General features: G+C 43.4%; 1 protein-coding gene across 1 annotated transcript in view; it reads left to right on the forward strand.

Moving 5' to 3' along the window:
• The window catches only part of LOC101699455 (protein Tob1-like), a 49,559-nt gene extending 35,977 nt beyond the window's left edge, over positions 1 to 13,582 (forward strand). The window contains exon 2 of the mRNA XM_087216255.1: positions 12,515 to 13,582. Within this exon, the coding sequence (XP_087072381.1) occupies positions 12,515 to 13,048 (534 nt within the window). The 3' untranslated portion in view covers positions 13,049 to 13,582. The remainder of the gene's footprint in view (positions 1 to 12,514) is intronic.
• The last annotated feature ends 4,841 nt before the right edge of the window (positions 13,583 to 18,423 follow it).

The following is an 18,423-nucleotide window of genomic DNA, read 5'->3' on the forward strand; positions in this document are numbered from 1 at the left end:
AGGCAATACTCTTAAGTGAAATAAATAGGACACATATGTGTAATACTAAATATTTTCTCTAATGTAAGAAACTGAAAGTGTAAATAAGGACTAAGAGGTATAATAGACAACGTGAAATAGGAAGAAAAGGGACAAAGGGGAAGGGGAAGTGGGAGGAGTAGGGGAAAGAAAAGAAGGGAATGGAATATGAGAAAATGAAAAAATGGAAACAGTCTTTGTAAATAGGGAGGGATGGAGGGGCTGAAGGGAAGGTAGGGGAAGGGGGAAAAATAAGTACCAAGAAAGATTATGTAGAGGTGCAAATTTCCAATGATTTTTTTTTTTTTGGTACTGGGGATCAAACTCGGTACCTTGCACTTGCCAGGCAGGCAGCAGAGCCACTGAGCTAAATCCCCAGCCCTCCAGTGATGAATGTCATTATATCGTATACCTAAAATATACCAATAACATAAATTTTTTAAAAGAAAATGTTATATTAATGAGAGAAAGAATCCATTTTCAAATATTTTATCTTTTTTTAATTTTTATTTTATTGGTACACTTTAGGTATACAATATAATGACATTCATCATTGGAAATTTGCACCTTTACGTAATCTCTCTTGGTTCTTCTTTTTCCCCCTTCCCTTGCCCTCCCTTCAACCCCTCCACCCTTCCCTATTCACAAAGACTTTGTCTCCATTTTTTCATTTTTCTCATATTGATTCCTTTCCCTTCTTTCCTTTTCTCTACCCCTCCCACTTCCCCTTCCCCTTTGCCCCTTTTCTTCCTATTTCACATTATCTATTATACCTTTTAGTCCTTATTTACACTTTCAGTTTCTCATACTAGAGAAACTATTTGGTATTTACACATGTGTGTCCTATTTATTTCACTTAAGAGTATTGCCTCAATGTGCATCCATTTAGCAATAAATGTCTCTAATTTCTTATTTTTTATGGCTGAGTAGTACTCCATTTTATTAAAAAACCACATTTTCTTTATCCAGTCTCCAGTTGATGGGCATTTGGGCTGCTTCCAAGTTTTAGCTATTACAAATTGTGCTACTATAAACATGGGTGCACATATATCACTGTGGTATGACTCTTAATTTTGTGGGGGAAGATACCCAGCAGGGGAATAGCTGAGTGAAATGGGACTTCCAGTCCTAGTTCTTTGAGGTATCTCCATACTGATTTCCACAATGGTTGCACCAGTCTACACTGCCACCACCAGGGAAGCAGGGTTCCTCTTTCCCCACAGCCCTGCCAGCATTTGTCATTGGTTGATTTCATGATAGCAGCCATTCTTTCTGGGGTGAGGTGGAATCTCAGCATTGTTTTCATTTGCATCTCTCGAATGACCAGTGATGTTGAACACTTTTTCATATGTTTATTTGCTATTTCTACTTTGTCTGAGAAATGTCTGTTCATTTCAGATGCCCATTTTTGGATTGGGTCTTTAAGTTGGGAGGTCTGATTTTTTCAAGTTCTTTATAGATTCAACAGAGTAGACCTTTGTCTGAGGAACAGCAGGTGAAGATTTTTTCCCACATTGTAGGTTGTCTCTTCACACTGTTGGTGGTTTCTCTTGCTGTGTAGAAGCTTTTTAATAAGAAGAGATCCAACTTGTTGATTATGCTAGTTCACAGGCAACTGAGGTTTTGTTCATAAAATCTTTTCCTACACCAATGTCTTCTAACCTCTGTTCCAGCCAATTCAGCATTTCTATTTTTAATATTTAGATCTTTAATCCATTTTGATTTTAGTTTAGTGCATATTAAATATTTTATCTTCTCTTGCTGTTGTTGCAATACTGGGGATTGAACTCAGGAAACACTGGGGTATTTCCCAGATCTTTTGATTTTTTTATTTTGAGATAGGTCTTACTAATTGCTCAGGCTGGACTCAAACTTGCTATCTTCCTGCCTCAGCTTCCTAAGAAGCTAGAATTACAGGTGTGACCAAGTATGCTCTGCTTTGTTTTTTGTACTGGGGATCGAACTCGGGACCTTACACTTGTGAGCCAGGCGGCAGAACCACTGAGCTAAATCCCCAGCCCTTGCTCTGCTTTTTTACACCCTCTCCCCCTTCTTCTGTTTTGTTTTGTTTTTGTTTTTTGTTTTTTGGTACCGGGGATCAAACTCAGGACCTTGCACTTGCAAGGCAGGTGGCGGCACTACTGAGCTAAATCTCCGGACGTCTTCTTTTTTGAGTCAGGGTCTTGCTATGTAGTTCAGGTTTACCTTGAACTCACTATGTAGCCCAGGCTCTCCTCAAATTCATGGTGATCCTCCAGCCTCAGCCTCTCAATACTAAGATTACAAATATATGCCACCATACCCAGAAGTTCCTGACTCTTATCAACATTTTTATCCAAAATAGTAAGTATGGAATCATCAAGGAAGGCATAGAAGAGAACAGGGATGCGATACAGAAAAGCAGGCCATTAAAATTGGACTTCGAAAACCAGCAACCCAAGAATCAGGATTGTAGACATGTATTGCTTGGCCTGCACATTTATTTTGACTTTTTAACTTAGTGTCTGATAGATAAATATCAAGACTTTTCATATGAACTCAGATCTCTAGATCCTCACTGAAATGTCATGTTGTCTGGGAACCTGAGCACAATCCCTGGCTCTGCCTGCCTGGACTCTACACAGCCAGTTGCAGCCCCATCTCTCCATCCATGCACTCTCCTGGAAGTCACAGCACTTCCCGAATCTCCATACAAACTGAACTTGTGATCTTTAACTTTAAGTGTAATTTCTGAGACACTACACAAAGAAAGTCCAGGATAGTGTTCTAGAACTAACACAGTAAAAGAACTCTCAACTCTTAGACATGCAAAACTTTTGAATAAAAACAGAGAAGTTTCTAACTTGGTACATTTATGTCATAGAACAAGTGTGAAACAGGCTAATGTGTTAATTTTAACACAACTATCACAAGTGGTAACTCTAACCATACTGAATCACAGAGATAAATTTAGACTCATTCAAAGCCATTAGGATTGTTAACTCCTGTATTTAAAAAGCAGGATTAATAAATTCCAGCCTCAGTGGAAACCAATTCTTTAGCTCAAGTCCACCCATCTAAACTATAATTGCAAAATTCCTGGTGTGGATACATCAGAACCAGGAATTGGAGTTGAACCAAACTTTGAGCCAAAATATGGAAGGGATCACATTCATTTATGAAACCTTATTCTAAACTGAAATAAAACACTATTTTTTCTAAGTTACAGATTCACCCAAAACAATTTCTATGAAAATTAATAAAATCCCATTGAAATGATATGAACTATAACTGAACCAATATTTTCTAAAATGATTGAACCAAGAGCTGAGTGTAGTGGCTACTTGGAAGGCCAAAGTAGGAGGATCGAAAGTTAGAATCCAGGGTGCACAACTTAGTGAGACCCTGTCTCAGAGTAAAAAACAAAACAAAAAAATCTATTGCTACAATACATTCTTAATTAGAACTCCAGCATATTTTTTCTTTTTTGTGGTACTGAGGACTGAACCCAGGGCCTTTGCATTGAGCTACACCCCCTTTTTAAAATGCTTTGTACTCCTGGCTGGTCTTGAACTCTCAATGTAGCTAGGCTGGACTGAAACTCACTCCTGTCTCAGCCTAAGTGCTGGGATTACTGGAGTGTGCCAACATGCCTGGCTTGAAGATTTTTATGTATTTGTCTGTCTGGAAAGTGGGGCTTGAAGCAGGACCTTTGAACTGAGTTACATCCCAGGGTTTGTTTTTTTTTAGGTCAGGGTCTCACTCACTGGCTAAGTTGCTAAGGCTGGGTTTAAATTTGCAATTCTCCTGGCTCAGCCTCCCAAAATGCTAAGATTGCAGGTGTGATTCACCATCCTCAGCTTCAGCAAGCTTTTTATATTATATAATATATCATACATATTGACACACATTAATTTACATTTTATGTTATGTTGTACATTTTTACATTGACAGTATGTTTTTTAAATTAACAAGCTGATTCTGTAATCCATTTTGAAATGCAAAAGATCTTGAATAGCCAATTAACTTTGAAAGAGAGAAATAAATGTGAGAATGTATACAATCTAATTCAAGATAGTGTAAAGCCACAATAACCAAGAGTATAGTATTAAATTCAGGATATATACATAAAAAAATGAAATAAAATAGAGAACATAGAAATAAATCCTTGCAAAAATGAAAAAGTAGGGCTCGGGATTTAGCTCAGTGGTTCCGCTGGCTACTTTGCAAGTGCAAGGACCCAAGTTTGATCCCTGGTACAAAAAAAAAAAAAAGAAAAAGTAGTTTGATGGAGGAAAATGGTCTTTTTCAGTAATGACATTGGTGCTGGGCATGGTGACACATGCCTGTAATGTCAGCACCGGGGAGGCTGTCTCAAATAAAAAATCTGGACATTCATATGCAGAAAAAAAGTTGAATTTTGACCCATCCCCAACTATATGAAAAAATTAACTCAAATTGTTGTGGGAAAGTGAGACAGCTCAGCATTACAGCCAAGAGTTACAGCTCAGTGTTACAGCTCTGTATTACAGCTACAGCAATTTGAAGACATGAACATCTGAAAGCCACTCAAAGAGGTGGAGAAAAACAGAACTTTATTAAGCCAGCAGCCCCAGAGGCATTCAAGCACTCCAAATTCTGAGCCCTGAACAGAAATGGGAGCAACCTTAAATAGAGATCTACAGGGTGGGGTGTGCGCTCACCTGCCAGGTGAACATGCTCATTGAAGTGGATGGGCAGAGTTAACAGAACTTTCTTGAAACCTTAGGTAGAAACATCATGCAGCATATACAAACACTTACATTGTTTGAGCAGAACACTTTGATTCATTGGGCAGGAACATTATCCACTACAGTTACATTTCTTGAACAGAACATTTTATGGCAAAAGCATGGGGGCGGAGCAAGGGCAAAGGCCTGCCCTGTTGTGCATTACTTCCTTATCATTTCCCCCCTTTGATACCCTTAAGTAGGTGTAGCCTCACAGGGCACCACTAGTAGCTACAGGGTTATAGCATAGGTGAGCTCCAGTAACTGATGCACTATCTTGTGAGAGCCTGAACCCAATCTTGTAGGAACCATGAGGTACCTGAAAAGACAAGGGCCAAAGATCAGCAGCAGGAATATGGGGACCAAGGTTCTGAGCAGAGGGCCAAATCATGTTGTCCAGTTATCCCAGGAGTGTTGAGAGCAATTCTACATAAATTGGGGGGGATCATTTCATAATTAAAGTACAATTATAGCTGTCTAAGGCTCAATGTCACTTTGTCCGCAAGCCGGCTATGGCATGTGGAAACATAACTCCATTTTGCTTCCAGTCACAGATAAGGCCTCAAGGGTCCCTTGACACTGTGGCACTCAACAGAAAGACTGCATCAGCTGAATACATCATGGTTCTTTGAGAACCACGTAGCAATACTAAAAGAGAAAGGTTTCACCTGGGGAGGGACTAATTCCTTGTCAAACTTAATTCATCCTACCAACCATTGTAAGAATGCTATCCTTACAGTCCTTACAGTCCTTACTGTCCTTAACAGAAGAACCTCCTGACTTAAGATCTTCATCTGCTTCTCATTGTCCTAGGATTACCACTGCCCTCCTTAGTCACCTGATACTCCCTCCAAATGATGGCTAGCTCAGAGAGTCTGTCTTTGCCCACTCTGAGCCACTCCAAAACCTGCTGGTTTGGGTTATTCCTGGAGTTTGGCAGCACTGTCTAGGAGAATTTTTACAGCTTGGTAAATGACCCCTGATCTATTAACACAGAAACAACACTCTCCCCTGAGAAAGATTCAGGAAGCCTCTTTTTCTGCTGTTAGTAAGTCTAAGGTGTGGCAGTTTTGAAGAGTGACTGCAGCTAAAAAGTCTCTTTTTGTAGGTCTATTATAGAATTAGAGACTACTTCTAAATTATTGGCTAATTCCTGAGAGAGTGACTGATAGTGAGAGCTGCAGTGGTTATACTTGTGACTTGGGGCCCCATCCCTGAAGTTATTCTGAAGCCTACTGTCAGAGGTATCAGGAAGGGAGCTTGGTGAAGTTGAGTGTGAGCCTGGACTGAGATTGGAAATCAGTCTCCCCAGGGGCAATGTCTATATTGAGGCCAAAATAGACAAGAGTGCAGGTTCCCGTCCTGTTAGCAGGGAGGCAGAGATAGGCAGAAGTCTCACAGAGCCAGAACATACCAGAAGAGGACATACAAAAATGGTTGTGGATGTATGATGGCTCTTTTATGTCCTTCCCATGCACTCAATGTTAAGGCTAGGGCTGCTCCTGTAAGAGGGGGTGCTTGTCCTATGTGAATCTCTTGGGTAGCATCTTGAGTTTTGTTTTCCCAGTGTTATCTTTTTTTTTTCCTGGTACTGGGAATCAAACTCAGGGCCTTGCTCTTGCCAGGCAGGTGTGGTACCACTGAGCTACATTCCAGCTTGTTTTCCCAGTGTGACAGTAACCTGTTTGTATCAGTTAGTAACCACTCTTGTGAGCCTTTGGGATTGGGTAAGAGCAGGCAGTTGGAAGGGGTTTAGGCTCTGTGGTTCCCCAGAAGAAGTCCCCTAGGTAAGGGAGTTCACATCCCTTACAGGACTGGGACTTCACATTGATCAGCTGGGAGGTGTCTAGTTTGGGCCAGCTGCTGAGGCAGTACTGGCAAGTGCCTCAGTTGACCCATATATTAAGATGTTTGTGGGGAGGGTGTAAGATTAAGGTGAAGTTATAGTCAGAAGGCAACAGATGTCCCAATGCCTTGGGAGGCCCCAACACAGCAGAGGAATGGAAGCCTCCCGGAGGACCTAAAAGGTGAGCTTAACATCAGTAGAGATGGGATCAAATATAGGTCTGTGTGTTGTGGCCTGACTTTTTCTGTAGAAGTCCTCTTTGAGTGAAGCAGCGACCTTAGTGGAAGGAGGGTTCTTAAGGTGTACAGTAGGATGACAGGCTGATGTGGACAATGCCCAAGCCTAGAGTGAGACAGGGGTGGCCTCTATGGAGGCTGAGGAAACAGAAAGGCATAATATGCAGTCCTCTGTGAGACTGGGGTGGTATTGATTTAGTAAGAGATGGGCCAGCTCTAGGGTGTTAGAAAGATAAGGGAGTAGTGTGTCTGGGCCATCATGTCCCAAGACTGTCACCATGGAGACCAACAGCAATATCAGGTTATTGCTGCTGGTCATTATCAGTTAGGTCATGGGTGAACAACTTATCTTCAAAGGTGACAAAGAATACTGGTGAAACACCCTATACTAATGATAAAGACAAAGGCTGGGATACTCCTATGGACAGCTGTCCAGTCTGCTGGGGCAACTGCAGCAAGGACCGCAGCAAAAATTAAGGTAAGTGGTCCAAGGAGGCCTAGAAACCAGGTATTATGATAACAGTCTATAGGGTGATGTAAGGTGTCCTGTGAATAGTGTCCTCAGGCTTTGGCTACGCAGAGACTGGTCAGCTTCTGGTGTGACTAGTGCAGGGCTGTTGTCTGCTGGTGATGTTTCCAAGGTGAGGTTGAGTCCAAAGGTCTTTCATCTGAGTTGAGTCCTGAAGGGAATTTTGGGGGTCTGAGGGTCTAGTCCAGGTGTCTGAAACCTCTGTGGGGTGGGCCTTTTTTACTCAGGTTTGATGGACCCACAGAGTGGCATCTGTGACTTTGACAGCAGTGTGAGTAGGAAGCATAACAGTATAAGGCCCTAGACATGTAGGCTGGAGGGGTGTCTTTTTCCAATCTTTAATCTACCCTGAATCTCACTGGATTACCCATAGGAATGGGGGTTCTTTCTAAAACAGTTTTGTTAATCTGTGAAAAGACTTTGGCTGCCTAATGTTTGTAACTCTAAGGCCACATAAGTATCTCCTAGTTGTCTAACATCTCCCCCAAAATATCTGATGACTGAAGGAGGTCTTCCAAACATTATCTCATATGGGGAATAACCTGAGGGTTCAGGTGTGCACCTGACTCTGAGCAGGGCCAGAGGTAACATGTCTGGCCACTCTGCTTCTGTGTCTTGGCAATATGGTTTTACGGATTTGATTCATGTGTTCTACTTTCCCTGAACTTTGTGGCCTATAGGCTGTGTGTAGATTCCATTTAATCTTTAGCATATTAGAGAGGCCTTGGACAGCTTCAACCACGAAGGCAGGCCCACTGTCACTTCCAATTGATAGGAGGAGTCCATATCGGGAATGATTTCTCTGAGGAGGAGCTGAATAACTTCTTGGGGTTTTTCTGTCCTGGTTGGTTTGGCTTTGACCCATTCAGAACAAGTGCAGACTATGACCAACAGGTATTTGTATCTAAAACTGGGTTTCACTTCAGTAAAGTCTATTTATAAGTCAAATCATGACATTCCTGTATGTAGTTTCTGGATAGGATTGTAGCAGGTGCAGGTCTTATATGTTTGGCAGACTGTAGCACAGAGCGAGGGGAGTTTTGTAATATAGTAACATCTCTTTAAGAGATTTTCTAGTTTTGTCTTTCCTAGATGGGTCTTTTCATGAGTTTCCAGAACAACACTGTGAGACAGGATAAAGATTCCGGTATCTGGCAAGATGTAGAGGCCCAATCTCACCCTGAAGTCTCCCTGTTCCTGAGCCCACAGATTTTCTTCTGGTGAATAGCATCCAGGATTGTTTTCTGCATCCGGATGTGTAAAACAGTGGTTCAAGACAGTCCCAAGGTAAAATTTTATAAACTTTCATGTAGGCCTTTTCTTTGGCAAAAAGTTGTCCATCTGTAGGCCTGGTTTCTGGACATCTGATCTGACCATCTTTGAAAACCTGTAAGGGTGCAAGGACATTGGATCTGGGTTTTCTGGTGGCTTCTTTAGCTGCCTGGTCAGCCAGTTGGTTTCCTTTTGTGAGAAAGTCTTGTCCTCTTTGGTGTCCTCAGCAGTGCATGATGGCCACCTTTTTGGATTCCCAGATTGCTTCTGGGAGTTGGAATATCTTTTTAATTTTTAATCTCTTTTCCCCCTGCTGTTAAAAATCCTCTCTTTGTATATTTCCCCGTGAACATGAACAGTGGCGAAAGCATACTTTGAGTCAGTATAAATAGTGACAATCTTTCCTTGAGCCCATTGGAGGGCTCAAATGAGGGCCAAGAGCTCTGCTCTCTGTGCTGACCATGCTTCAGGAAGGGGACATGATTCAATAGCTTGTTCCGTGGTAGTGACTGCATGCTCTGCCAGTTGTTCTCAATCTTATATGAAGCTGCTGCCATCAGTGAACAGGGTAGCATCTGGTTGAGGCTTAGGCTTTTCGGTGAGATCAGGTCAGCTGGAGAACAGCTTGTCAGTGACCTCTTCATAGTCATGGTCTGGTTGGCCCTCTTCAGCAGGCAGAAAAGTGGCTGGGTTTAAAGTCTGTGCTGTTTCCAAGCTGACCCTGGGATTTTCACAGAGTAGTCCCCATGTTGGGCCATTCTGGCATTTGAAAGCCATTTATGTCCTTCACTGTTCATCAGAGTCATAACTAAGTGGAGGACTTTTACTTGAAGGCTTAGTCCCAAGGTCAGCTTGTCTGCCTCCTTGATGAGAGTAACAGCTGCTGCCAGGGCACAGAGGCAAGGGGACCAATCAGCCACCACAGTGTCTGTTTGGACAGTTTGAGTCAAGACTCCCAGAGCTACATGGTCTTTTTCATGAACAAGGAGACTAAATTCTCGGCTTACCTCTAGTAAACCCAGTGCAGGGATGCTGATGAGTCATCTTTTTATTTCTTTGAAGAGAGATTCTTGTGAGTCTTTTCTTTTTAGAGGCTAGTTTTCTGGCCCCATGAGGGTGGCACACAGGGGATTGGCTTTCTCAGCAAATCCTGGTATCCAAATCCTGCAAAATCTGGCTGCTCCCAGAAACTCACAAAGTTTCTTTTTGTTGGTTGACCTGGGGAGGGAGCAGATGACCTGTTTTCTCTCAGGCCCCAGGAATCAGTGCCCCTTGGTGATGATGAATCCCAGGTACTGAACAGAAGGCCCACATATTTGGGCCTTTTTCCAGGATACTTTGTAGCCAATATCTAGAAGCAATTGGAGGAGGACAAATGTTTCTTGCCAAAAGTCTTCTTTGGTTTTACTTGCTAACAGGAAATCACCTACATATTGTAGCAGAGTGCAGTTCAGTCTTTCCCCAGGGAAAGCAGCCAGGTCAGCAGCTAGAGATTCCCCAGTGTGGGAGAATTCTTGAAGCCCTGTAGGAGCCATGTCCAGGTAAGGTATGTCTTTTGTCCAGTGTCAGGGTCTTCCCACTCAAAGGCAAATAGTGGCTGATTTTGAGGGGCCAGTCATAGACAGAAGAAGACACCTTTGAGATCCAGGCAGGTAAACCAGGCTCCCTCAGGTAGGAGCAGGCTCAGTAAGGAATATGGGTTAGGTACAACTGGGTGGAGGGTCACTACAGCAGTACTGACAGCTCAGAGGTCTTGCACATGACAGTAGCCTCCTTCAGGCTTTTTGATAGCAGGGGAGTATTCTAGGGAGACAGACAGTCTTTGAGGATTTTTGCTTCTTGGAGGCAATTAATGTGCTCAGGAATACCAAATCATGCTTCTAAGTGCATGGCATACTGTTTGAGTCTGACAGGAGTGGCCCCTGGCTTGAGGTCTACTATGATTGGGGCCTAATTTTTGGCTAGCCCTAGTGGGGACTTTTCAGCCAAGACTTCTGGAAAGTCCTCTAGAAGATCAGGAGGGTTTACTTCTTTTTGGTCAGTGCTGTGTAGTCTCCATTCTTGTTCTCTGGGGACAGAGACTAACAAGACTAGGCCTTTTTAACCACTGAGGGTCAAGCAGGTTGGCCCTTCTGATGTGAAAGTAATTTGGGCTCCATGTTTGGTCAGTAGCTTTTGTCTCAGAAGAGGAACAGGACAATCAAGCAGATAGAGGAGTTTGCGAACTACTTCATGACCTCCTAGGTGACAGGATTGAAGCTGGAAAAGGGGCAGTTTGGGATCCTGTGGCCTCCACAATGGTAACTTATTTGTTGATAAGGGGTGCCACCACAGTGGTCCACCAGAGAATGGTCGGCTCCCATGTCAATCATGAAAGTCACAGGTTGGCCCTCAACTGCCATTTTGGCAGTGGGTTCTTGGGGGCCTAGACTGAGAGGGCCTGGTCTGTCCTAGCCTGAATCAATTTCCAAAAGTCCAGTCAGGTTAGGCATTGGAGGCTCAGGCTGGTAATGAGAACCAGTGCAGTTGGGAGCCTGCTGACTGAGCCCTAGAGGTTTGGATTGCTGGTTGGAGCCAGTGAGGTCAGAAGCTTTTTTGTTTGATGTGTTTTGCCTTCAGTTGGGGCATTCATTTTTCCAGTGTCCAGTTTCTTTGCAATAAGCCCATTTGTCTGGGTGCAAGGGGGTTAGTAGTTGGTTTCCCCTCTTGTGTGGTGGTCCTGGCCTGCAAGTAGGACTTAGTTTTCCGAGCACAGCTGCGAGGAGCAAGACCTTTTATTTTCTTTTCTTTTCTGCCTCTCATTGGGCTCCGAGGTCTCAGCAAAGACCTTTGTTGCCACCTCAAGCAGCTAGGTGACATTCATGCTAGTGAATTCCTTGAGCTTTTGGAGTTTGCAGCAGATGTTAGGATCAGACTGGATCACAAAAGCAGCGTTGACCATGCATTGGTTTTGGTGGGCCTCAAGGTCGAAGGGCATGAAAACTCAGAACTCCTCGAAGAGTCATTCATAGAAGTCGCTGGGTGACTTGTCTGGCTTCTATAACACACAGTCAGTCTTGAACATGTTTGTTGGCTTTTTGGCAGCAGCACGGATCCCTTGCAGGATGGCCTCGTGGTATCTTATGAGGGCCTTTTGACCCCCTGTGGAGTGAAAGTCCCATTGTGACCTGGTCACGGGAGCCATCTCCTTGGCCCAGTCTGCTGGATCTTGGCCAGTCAGGGCCATACCTTGGATGATGGTCTGGCCTCAGTGATGATTCTACACCTCTCTTCAGTGTTGAACAGGGTGAAAAGCAACTGGCAGCATTCATTCCAGGTGGACAGGTGGGTCTGACAGACAGACTCCATGAGATCAATGAGGGCCTGAGGCTTCTCAGAGTATGATGGTGTGTGTTGTTTCCAGTTCAGAAGAACTGTTTCCAGTTCAAAAGGGCTGGTAGTAGAGAGTGGCTCGCCCAGGATGGATGGTGCCATCATCCAGGATGGTGGGTGGAGATTGGGTCTCATGGATGGGCAATTGAATGGCAGGAGGTTGAGCTTACTGGAGGTGTCTTACCAGAGGAGTTTCAGAAGAAGTGATCTCATCACCACATGGAATGGTGGGAGAGTCACAGGCTGGTGCAGGGAGTGGTGAGGTAGAGAAGAAGACTAGCTGGTGATGGAGTTATTGTAGGATTTAGAGGTGAATCAGTTGGAGACACTGGTGGTCCTGGAAATGGACTGGCTGCCTGGGCAGGTGATGAGCTGGAAGGTGGACTAGCAGGTGCGGCTGGCAGTGGGGAATTTGAAGGCAGTGGCTCTCAGGAAGAACAGGAGCCAGCAATGAAGGCACAGACAATGGCTCAAGGAAGTAAGATGGTGGCAGAATACTTTCGCTGTCACCAAGTTCAGCTCCACCAAAATGAAGAACAGTGGCCAGAGCAACAAGGTGGCCTGCACTTCTCCCATCAACCTGGGCCTGACCGTGAGTGACCTCCTGAAGCAGAAAGCCATCTCATCCTCCATGCACTCTCTGTATGGGCTGAGCCTGGGGGGCCCGCAGCATCCCCAACCCCAGCAGCAGCAGCAGCAGCAGCAGCCACCATCCCAACCACCACCCCTGCCGCCGCCTCCGCAGCAGCAGCAGCAGCAACAGCAGCAACAGCAGAAAACCTCTGCGCTCTCTCCCAATACCAAGGAATTTATCTTCCCCACTATGCAGGGTCAAGGTGGCAGTGCCAGTGGGATGTTCCCAGATGACAGCCCCTGTAACCTCAGTCCTCTCCAGTACAGCAATGCCTTTGACGTGTTTGCAGCCTATGGAGGCCTCAACGAGAAGTCTTTTGTAGATGGCTTGAATTTTAGCTTAAAAAACATGCAGTATTCTAACCAGCAATTCCAGCCGGTCATGGCGAACTAAAAAGAAAACAAGAGAATCATATCATACAAGTTGAGTTGCACGGGCCCAAGGGGGATTTTTTTTTTTTTTGAAACCTCCTTGAGATTTTTTTCTTTTAAGCTTATAGTAAGGATACATTCAGGCTTGGTTACAAAAATAAAACATGCGTCATTTTTCATTTGCCAACCAAGCACAAAGTTATTTTATACTGACTGTATATTTTAAAGTATCTGCTCAGATATGGCCTCTTACAGTATTTAAGATATAGCTAGGACATGGCTGATTTTTTTTTTATGAAAAATTGGCACTAATAAGTGGGTTTATGGTCTTTTCTAATTTTATAATTTAATTTAGTACAAAGTTTGTAAAATATCAGAGGATATATATATTATTTCTACGACATGGATTGCATTTATATCTTTTTACTACAGTGATCTGTGACAGCAGCAGCTTCATGTTGTATTTTTTTTACTGAAATTGTAAAATATCCATCTTAAAGACATCAACTATTCTCAAAATTGTGTACAGGATATTCCTTTAGTGGTGGAATTAAAAATGTACAAATATTTGCTTTTTCAAAAAAAATGTATTTTCTGTTAAAGGTTTAAAAATTTTTGCTATATATTATGGAAGAAAATGTAATCGTAGATGGTGGCAGAAAATCTTCTTCTGGTGGACCCTGATGAATTGGTTTTTAGCGGGTCTTGGAGAGGTGGCCACAGCTTTGGGCTATGAAAACCTGGCTCTGTCCCTTCCTAATGCAAAATCAGACCCAAGGTGGTAGGGTCTGGGCAATCTCTACCCAGGAATTGATATAGGGAGCTGACTAGGGTTCTGGGGTTACCTGTGACTACATTCCAGACTGCCCGGACTGCAGGGACATCTAAAGTCCCCTATGAGGGCCATCTGGTATTGAATTTAGGTCATTCAATTTCACAGAAGATCTTAAGCCTGAAAGGCTTCATCTTAATACCATAATCTCCATTGAAGCCATTCTTAAAATTTAGTAACATATAGTCTAAAACAGTGGGCTTACTCTGTGTATTATGGTGTATGTAGTGCCCTTGAACAGTGACAGAACAAAGGATGGGAGTCCCCAGAGAGGAGACCACTCAGAGCCAGCCTGACCATGTCCCTCAAGGGACCTTAGGCATGTCTTGGCTGAAGGTGCATTCATAACCCCAAGCCTGGTCAACCTCCTAATACAGGAGATGAGTCACCATTATGCCATACGACCTCACCACAAAACCACAGGTTAGGGTCCAATCAGACTCCATAGCCAAAGCCATGGAGATGCAAAGACTAGTTGTCACATCCAATGAAACAGTTATACTCACTCACACAATCAGACAGTCATCCAGAGGTTAAAACATTCCTTCCCCCTTTAGGGAGGTGCCTGACTGAAGTCTCTGACCTGAGACTATGGAAGGCAATCAAGCTTCCCTTCTGTCCACTACAACAGACCTGATTGGGTCTGAACTGGTTCCCCAGGCCTTACCTTATCTTGAAGTCTTAAGGGGTTTTTAGTTCACCTCTTCTCTCGAGTCCAGTCAGGAGACCAGTCATTGGTTAGCCTCACCTGATTAAAGAGGAACTACCACACAGGGTGGAAGTGCACCACCTTGTTCTTCAGAGAGGGCTCCCAGTGGCTACTCTCCAACTCCAAGCCAGCAGCTCAAAGGGCAAGCATTATTGGCTTCCCAGTCAGGGAACAAATGTGGGAAAGTGAGACAGCTCAGCATTACAGCCAAGTGTTATAGCTCTATATTACAGCTACAGTGATTTGAAGACACAAGAATCTAAAAGGCACTTCAAGAGGTGGAGAAATACAAAACCTTATTAAGCCAGCTAGCCCAGAGTTTAAGCACTCCAAATTCTGAGCCCTGAACAAAAATGGGAGCAACCTTATGTAGTGATCTACGGGGTGGAGGGAAGTGAGCTCACCTACTGGGCGAGCATGCTCACTGAAGTGGATGAGCAGAGTTAACATAATTTTCTTAAAACTTAGTTAGAAACATTGTGTAGCACCATGTACAAACACTTACATTGTTTGAGCAGAACACTTTGATACATTGGGCAGGAACATTGTTCAGCACAAACAGTTACATTTCCTGAATAGAACTTTTTATGGCAAAAACATGGTGGGGGACAAAGGCAAAGGCCTGCCCTGTTGTGCATTATTTCCTTATCAAAATGAGTCATGGTGCCAAGGATTTAGCTCAGTGGTGCTGCCCTGCCTCATAAGCACAAGGTCCTGAGTTCAATCCCCAGTACCAGAAAAAAAAAAAAAAAAAAAACAGTCACAGACCTAAACCAAAAACTTAAAACTACTGACTTCTGGAAGAGAACAGGAGACAATCTTTGAGACCTTCATTAAAGATTTCTTAGGTACAATTGCAAAACCACAATCAAGAGAATAAAAAAATCAGAAAATTGGATGTAAGAATATCTGCTCTCCAAAACACATCTTCAAGAAAATGAAAGGCAAATCTCAGATTTGGAGCCAGCATACACAAGTCCTGTATTTGATAAAAGATTTGTTTTGGTTTTTTTGTTGTTGTCATTTTGTTTTGTTTTTTAAGACAGGGTCTTACTATGTAGCCCAGGCTGGCCTTGAACTCACAGTGATCCTTCTGCCTCAGCCTCCTGAGTGCTGGAATTACAAGCATGCACCACCACACTTGACTCAAAAAAGGATTTGCATGTAAAATATGTAAAGAAATCTCAAAACGCAGTAAGAAATTTTTTAAATGGAAAAGAGATGTGAAAAGACAATTGCCAAAAGTGGATGTACAGATGCAAATAAGCACATGCAAACTTGCTCATCATTGTTAATCATTAGAAATGCAAATAAAAACCACCAAGAGATCCTACTACACTTACTGGGACATCTGCAGCTTAAATGACAGACCAAACCATACATTGGCAAAGCTGTTGGCCCCTGGAGCTTTCTTCTCCTCTGCTGGGGAGACTGTGAAATGGTACCACAACTTGGGAAAACTGGTAGTTTCATTAAAAATTAACATGCAGCCAAGCCTGATGACACACAGCTGTAATCCCAGCTACTCAGGAGGCTGAGTCAGGAGGATGCCAAGTCCTAGGCCAGCATGGGAAAGTTAGTAAGACTCTGGAGCATTATCAGAAAGATAAATGTCCATATTCTTTCATAAGGAGTCATTAAAAGATCCCCAAACAGAAAACCAAGAAATGGCATGTAACCACATCATTCAGATATACAAAGAACCAACTGAAAGAACCACAAAAAGTCTAGGAAAAGCATGTGACTTTGATGAAAACTGAAAAGAGAAAGTGAAAGAAACAATTAGGGATGAGTCAAACTGGAAAAATCAATGGGTAAGAATGCCAGCATGTGCCTGTCTGCTAGCTATTTCCAGTCTTCCCCTATTCCCTTTTGCTCTTAAAATGTGCCAGTTCGGAAAACTCTACAATGGCTGTGCCAGGCCGACCACTGATCCCACTGGCCATCCTCAACATCACCTTTTCTTCTAATGCAGATTCCTCCTGAAGTGATGGATTTGGAAGGACATGGTACCAACTGTGAAACATTCTTCCAAAAAAAGAGAAACCTGAATCTAATCACTTATCTAAATCAGGGGTTTTGTAGCCTCAGCCCTGGTGACATCTGGGGACATGAAATTCTTCTTGGCAGGCAGCAGTCCTGCACACTATAGGACATTCAGAGCATCTCTGACTTCTAGTCATTGGATGCCAGCAGAATCCCAGCCCCAAGCCGTGGTCCCAAATGTGTCCTCAGATATTGCCAGACGTCCCTAAGAAGTGGTGGGGAATTCTCTGGGGATTTAGCTCAGTGGTTCCGGCGCCTGCCTCGAAAGCACAAGGTCCTAAGTTCGATCCCCAGTACCAAAAAAAATAATAATAATTCATATTTTGGGGTCAGGGATTTAGCTCAGTGGTTCCACCGCCTGCCTCATAAGTGCAAGGACCCGAGTTCAATCCCTGGTACCAAAAAAAATTGAAAAAAAATTGAAAGAAGTGGTGGGGAGGAAGAGTGCCCTCGGCAGAAAACCCTGCTCAACATCTTAGGGACCAAGGTACAGGAAACAGGATGAAAAACAAGGTTCAAAAACACCAGCCAGATGCACCGGCCAAACTGAAAATGAGGGGCCTCCTAAAGGACAGATGACCCAAGTTTTTGTTTTGTTTTGTTTTGTTTCGTTTCTGTGGCACTGGGGATTGAAACCGGGAGTGCTCTACCACTGAGCTACATCGGCGATTTTTATTCTTTTTAATTTTTAAGGCAGGATCTTGTTAAGTTGCTCAGATGGGACTCAAATATGTGAACCTCCTGCCTCAGCCTCCCGTGTAGCTGGGATTACAGGCATGCACCACCACACCTGGCCATCGTGGAAAATTTCTAATATGTTCAAAAGTAGAGAAAAGATTATAGTGAACAGCCATGGACTCGTCACTCAATTTCAACAACTGTCTCTGTTTGTTGTTTTATTTCCTATGTTCTTCCTCAGCAACCAGACACTCCATACAACTTTATCCTTAACACAGAGCCAGTCTGTCTCTGTGTCTGTTTGTCTCATTCTCTCTCACCTTGTGCATGCAAGGCAAATGTTCTACCACTGAACTATATCCCCACCCCTTTTAAAATTTTATGTTGAGACAGAATCTCACTAAATTGCCCGGACTGGCCTAGAACTCACAATCATCCTGGCTTGACCTCCCCACCAGTGAGGCATGTACCATGGGACCCAGTAGCAATACATATCTCCAACAGAAAGCTTTAAAAATAGCCAGATATAGTGTACACTTTTGTATTCCCAACACTCTAGGAGGCTGAGGCAGGAAAGCTTGTGAGTTTGAGCCCAGCCTGGGAAATTTAGCTATACCATGTCTTAAAGTAAAAGATAAAAAAGGGCTAGGAGTATAGGTCAGTGCTAAGGTCCTGGGTCCAATCCCAGAAAGAGAGAGAGAGAGAGTAATGCGGCCATATCACATCCAGGAAAGTAACAGTAGCTCTTAGTGCCATAACACCCAGTTTATACTGAATTATCTCTGAATGTGTCAAAAATGTATTTTGCAGTTGGTTTAAATCAGGATCCAAAGTCCACACATTACATTCGTTGATCTTTTAAAAAGCTTTTAAAATTTATACTCCCCTATCCATAATTTCCCCTTCCATATGTTCATTGAAGAAACTGGGTCATCTGAGCTGGGCACAGGGACACATGCCTGGGGCGAGTTCCAGGCCAGCCTGGGCTACATGGGGAGACCCTGTCTGAAAAAAAAAAAGAAGAAAAATTTTCCACAGTAAAACTTAAATCAAAGAAATCAGATTTTAAGGGGCCGTGGATTTAGCTCAGTGGCAACAGGCCTGCCTAGCAAGTGCAAGGTCTTGAGATCAA

Source organism: Heterocephalus glaber, unplaced genomic scaffold, assembly GCF_053883595.1.
Source record: "Heterocephalus glaber isolate CG9 unplaced genomic scaffold, H.glaber_assembly_v1.0 deba00001457, whole genome shotgun sequence".
Lineage (NCBI taxonomy): Eukaryota > Metazoa > Chordata > Mammalia > Rodentia > Bathyergidae > Heterocephalus > Heterocephalus glaber.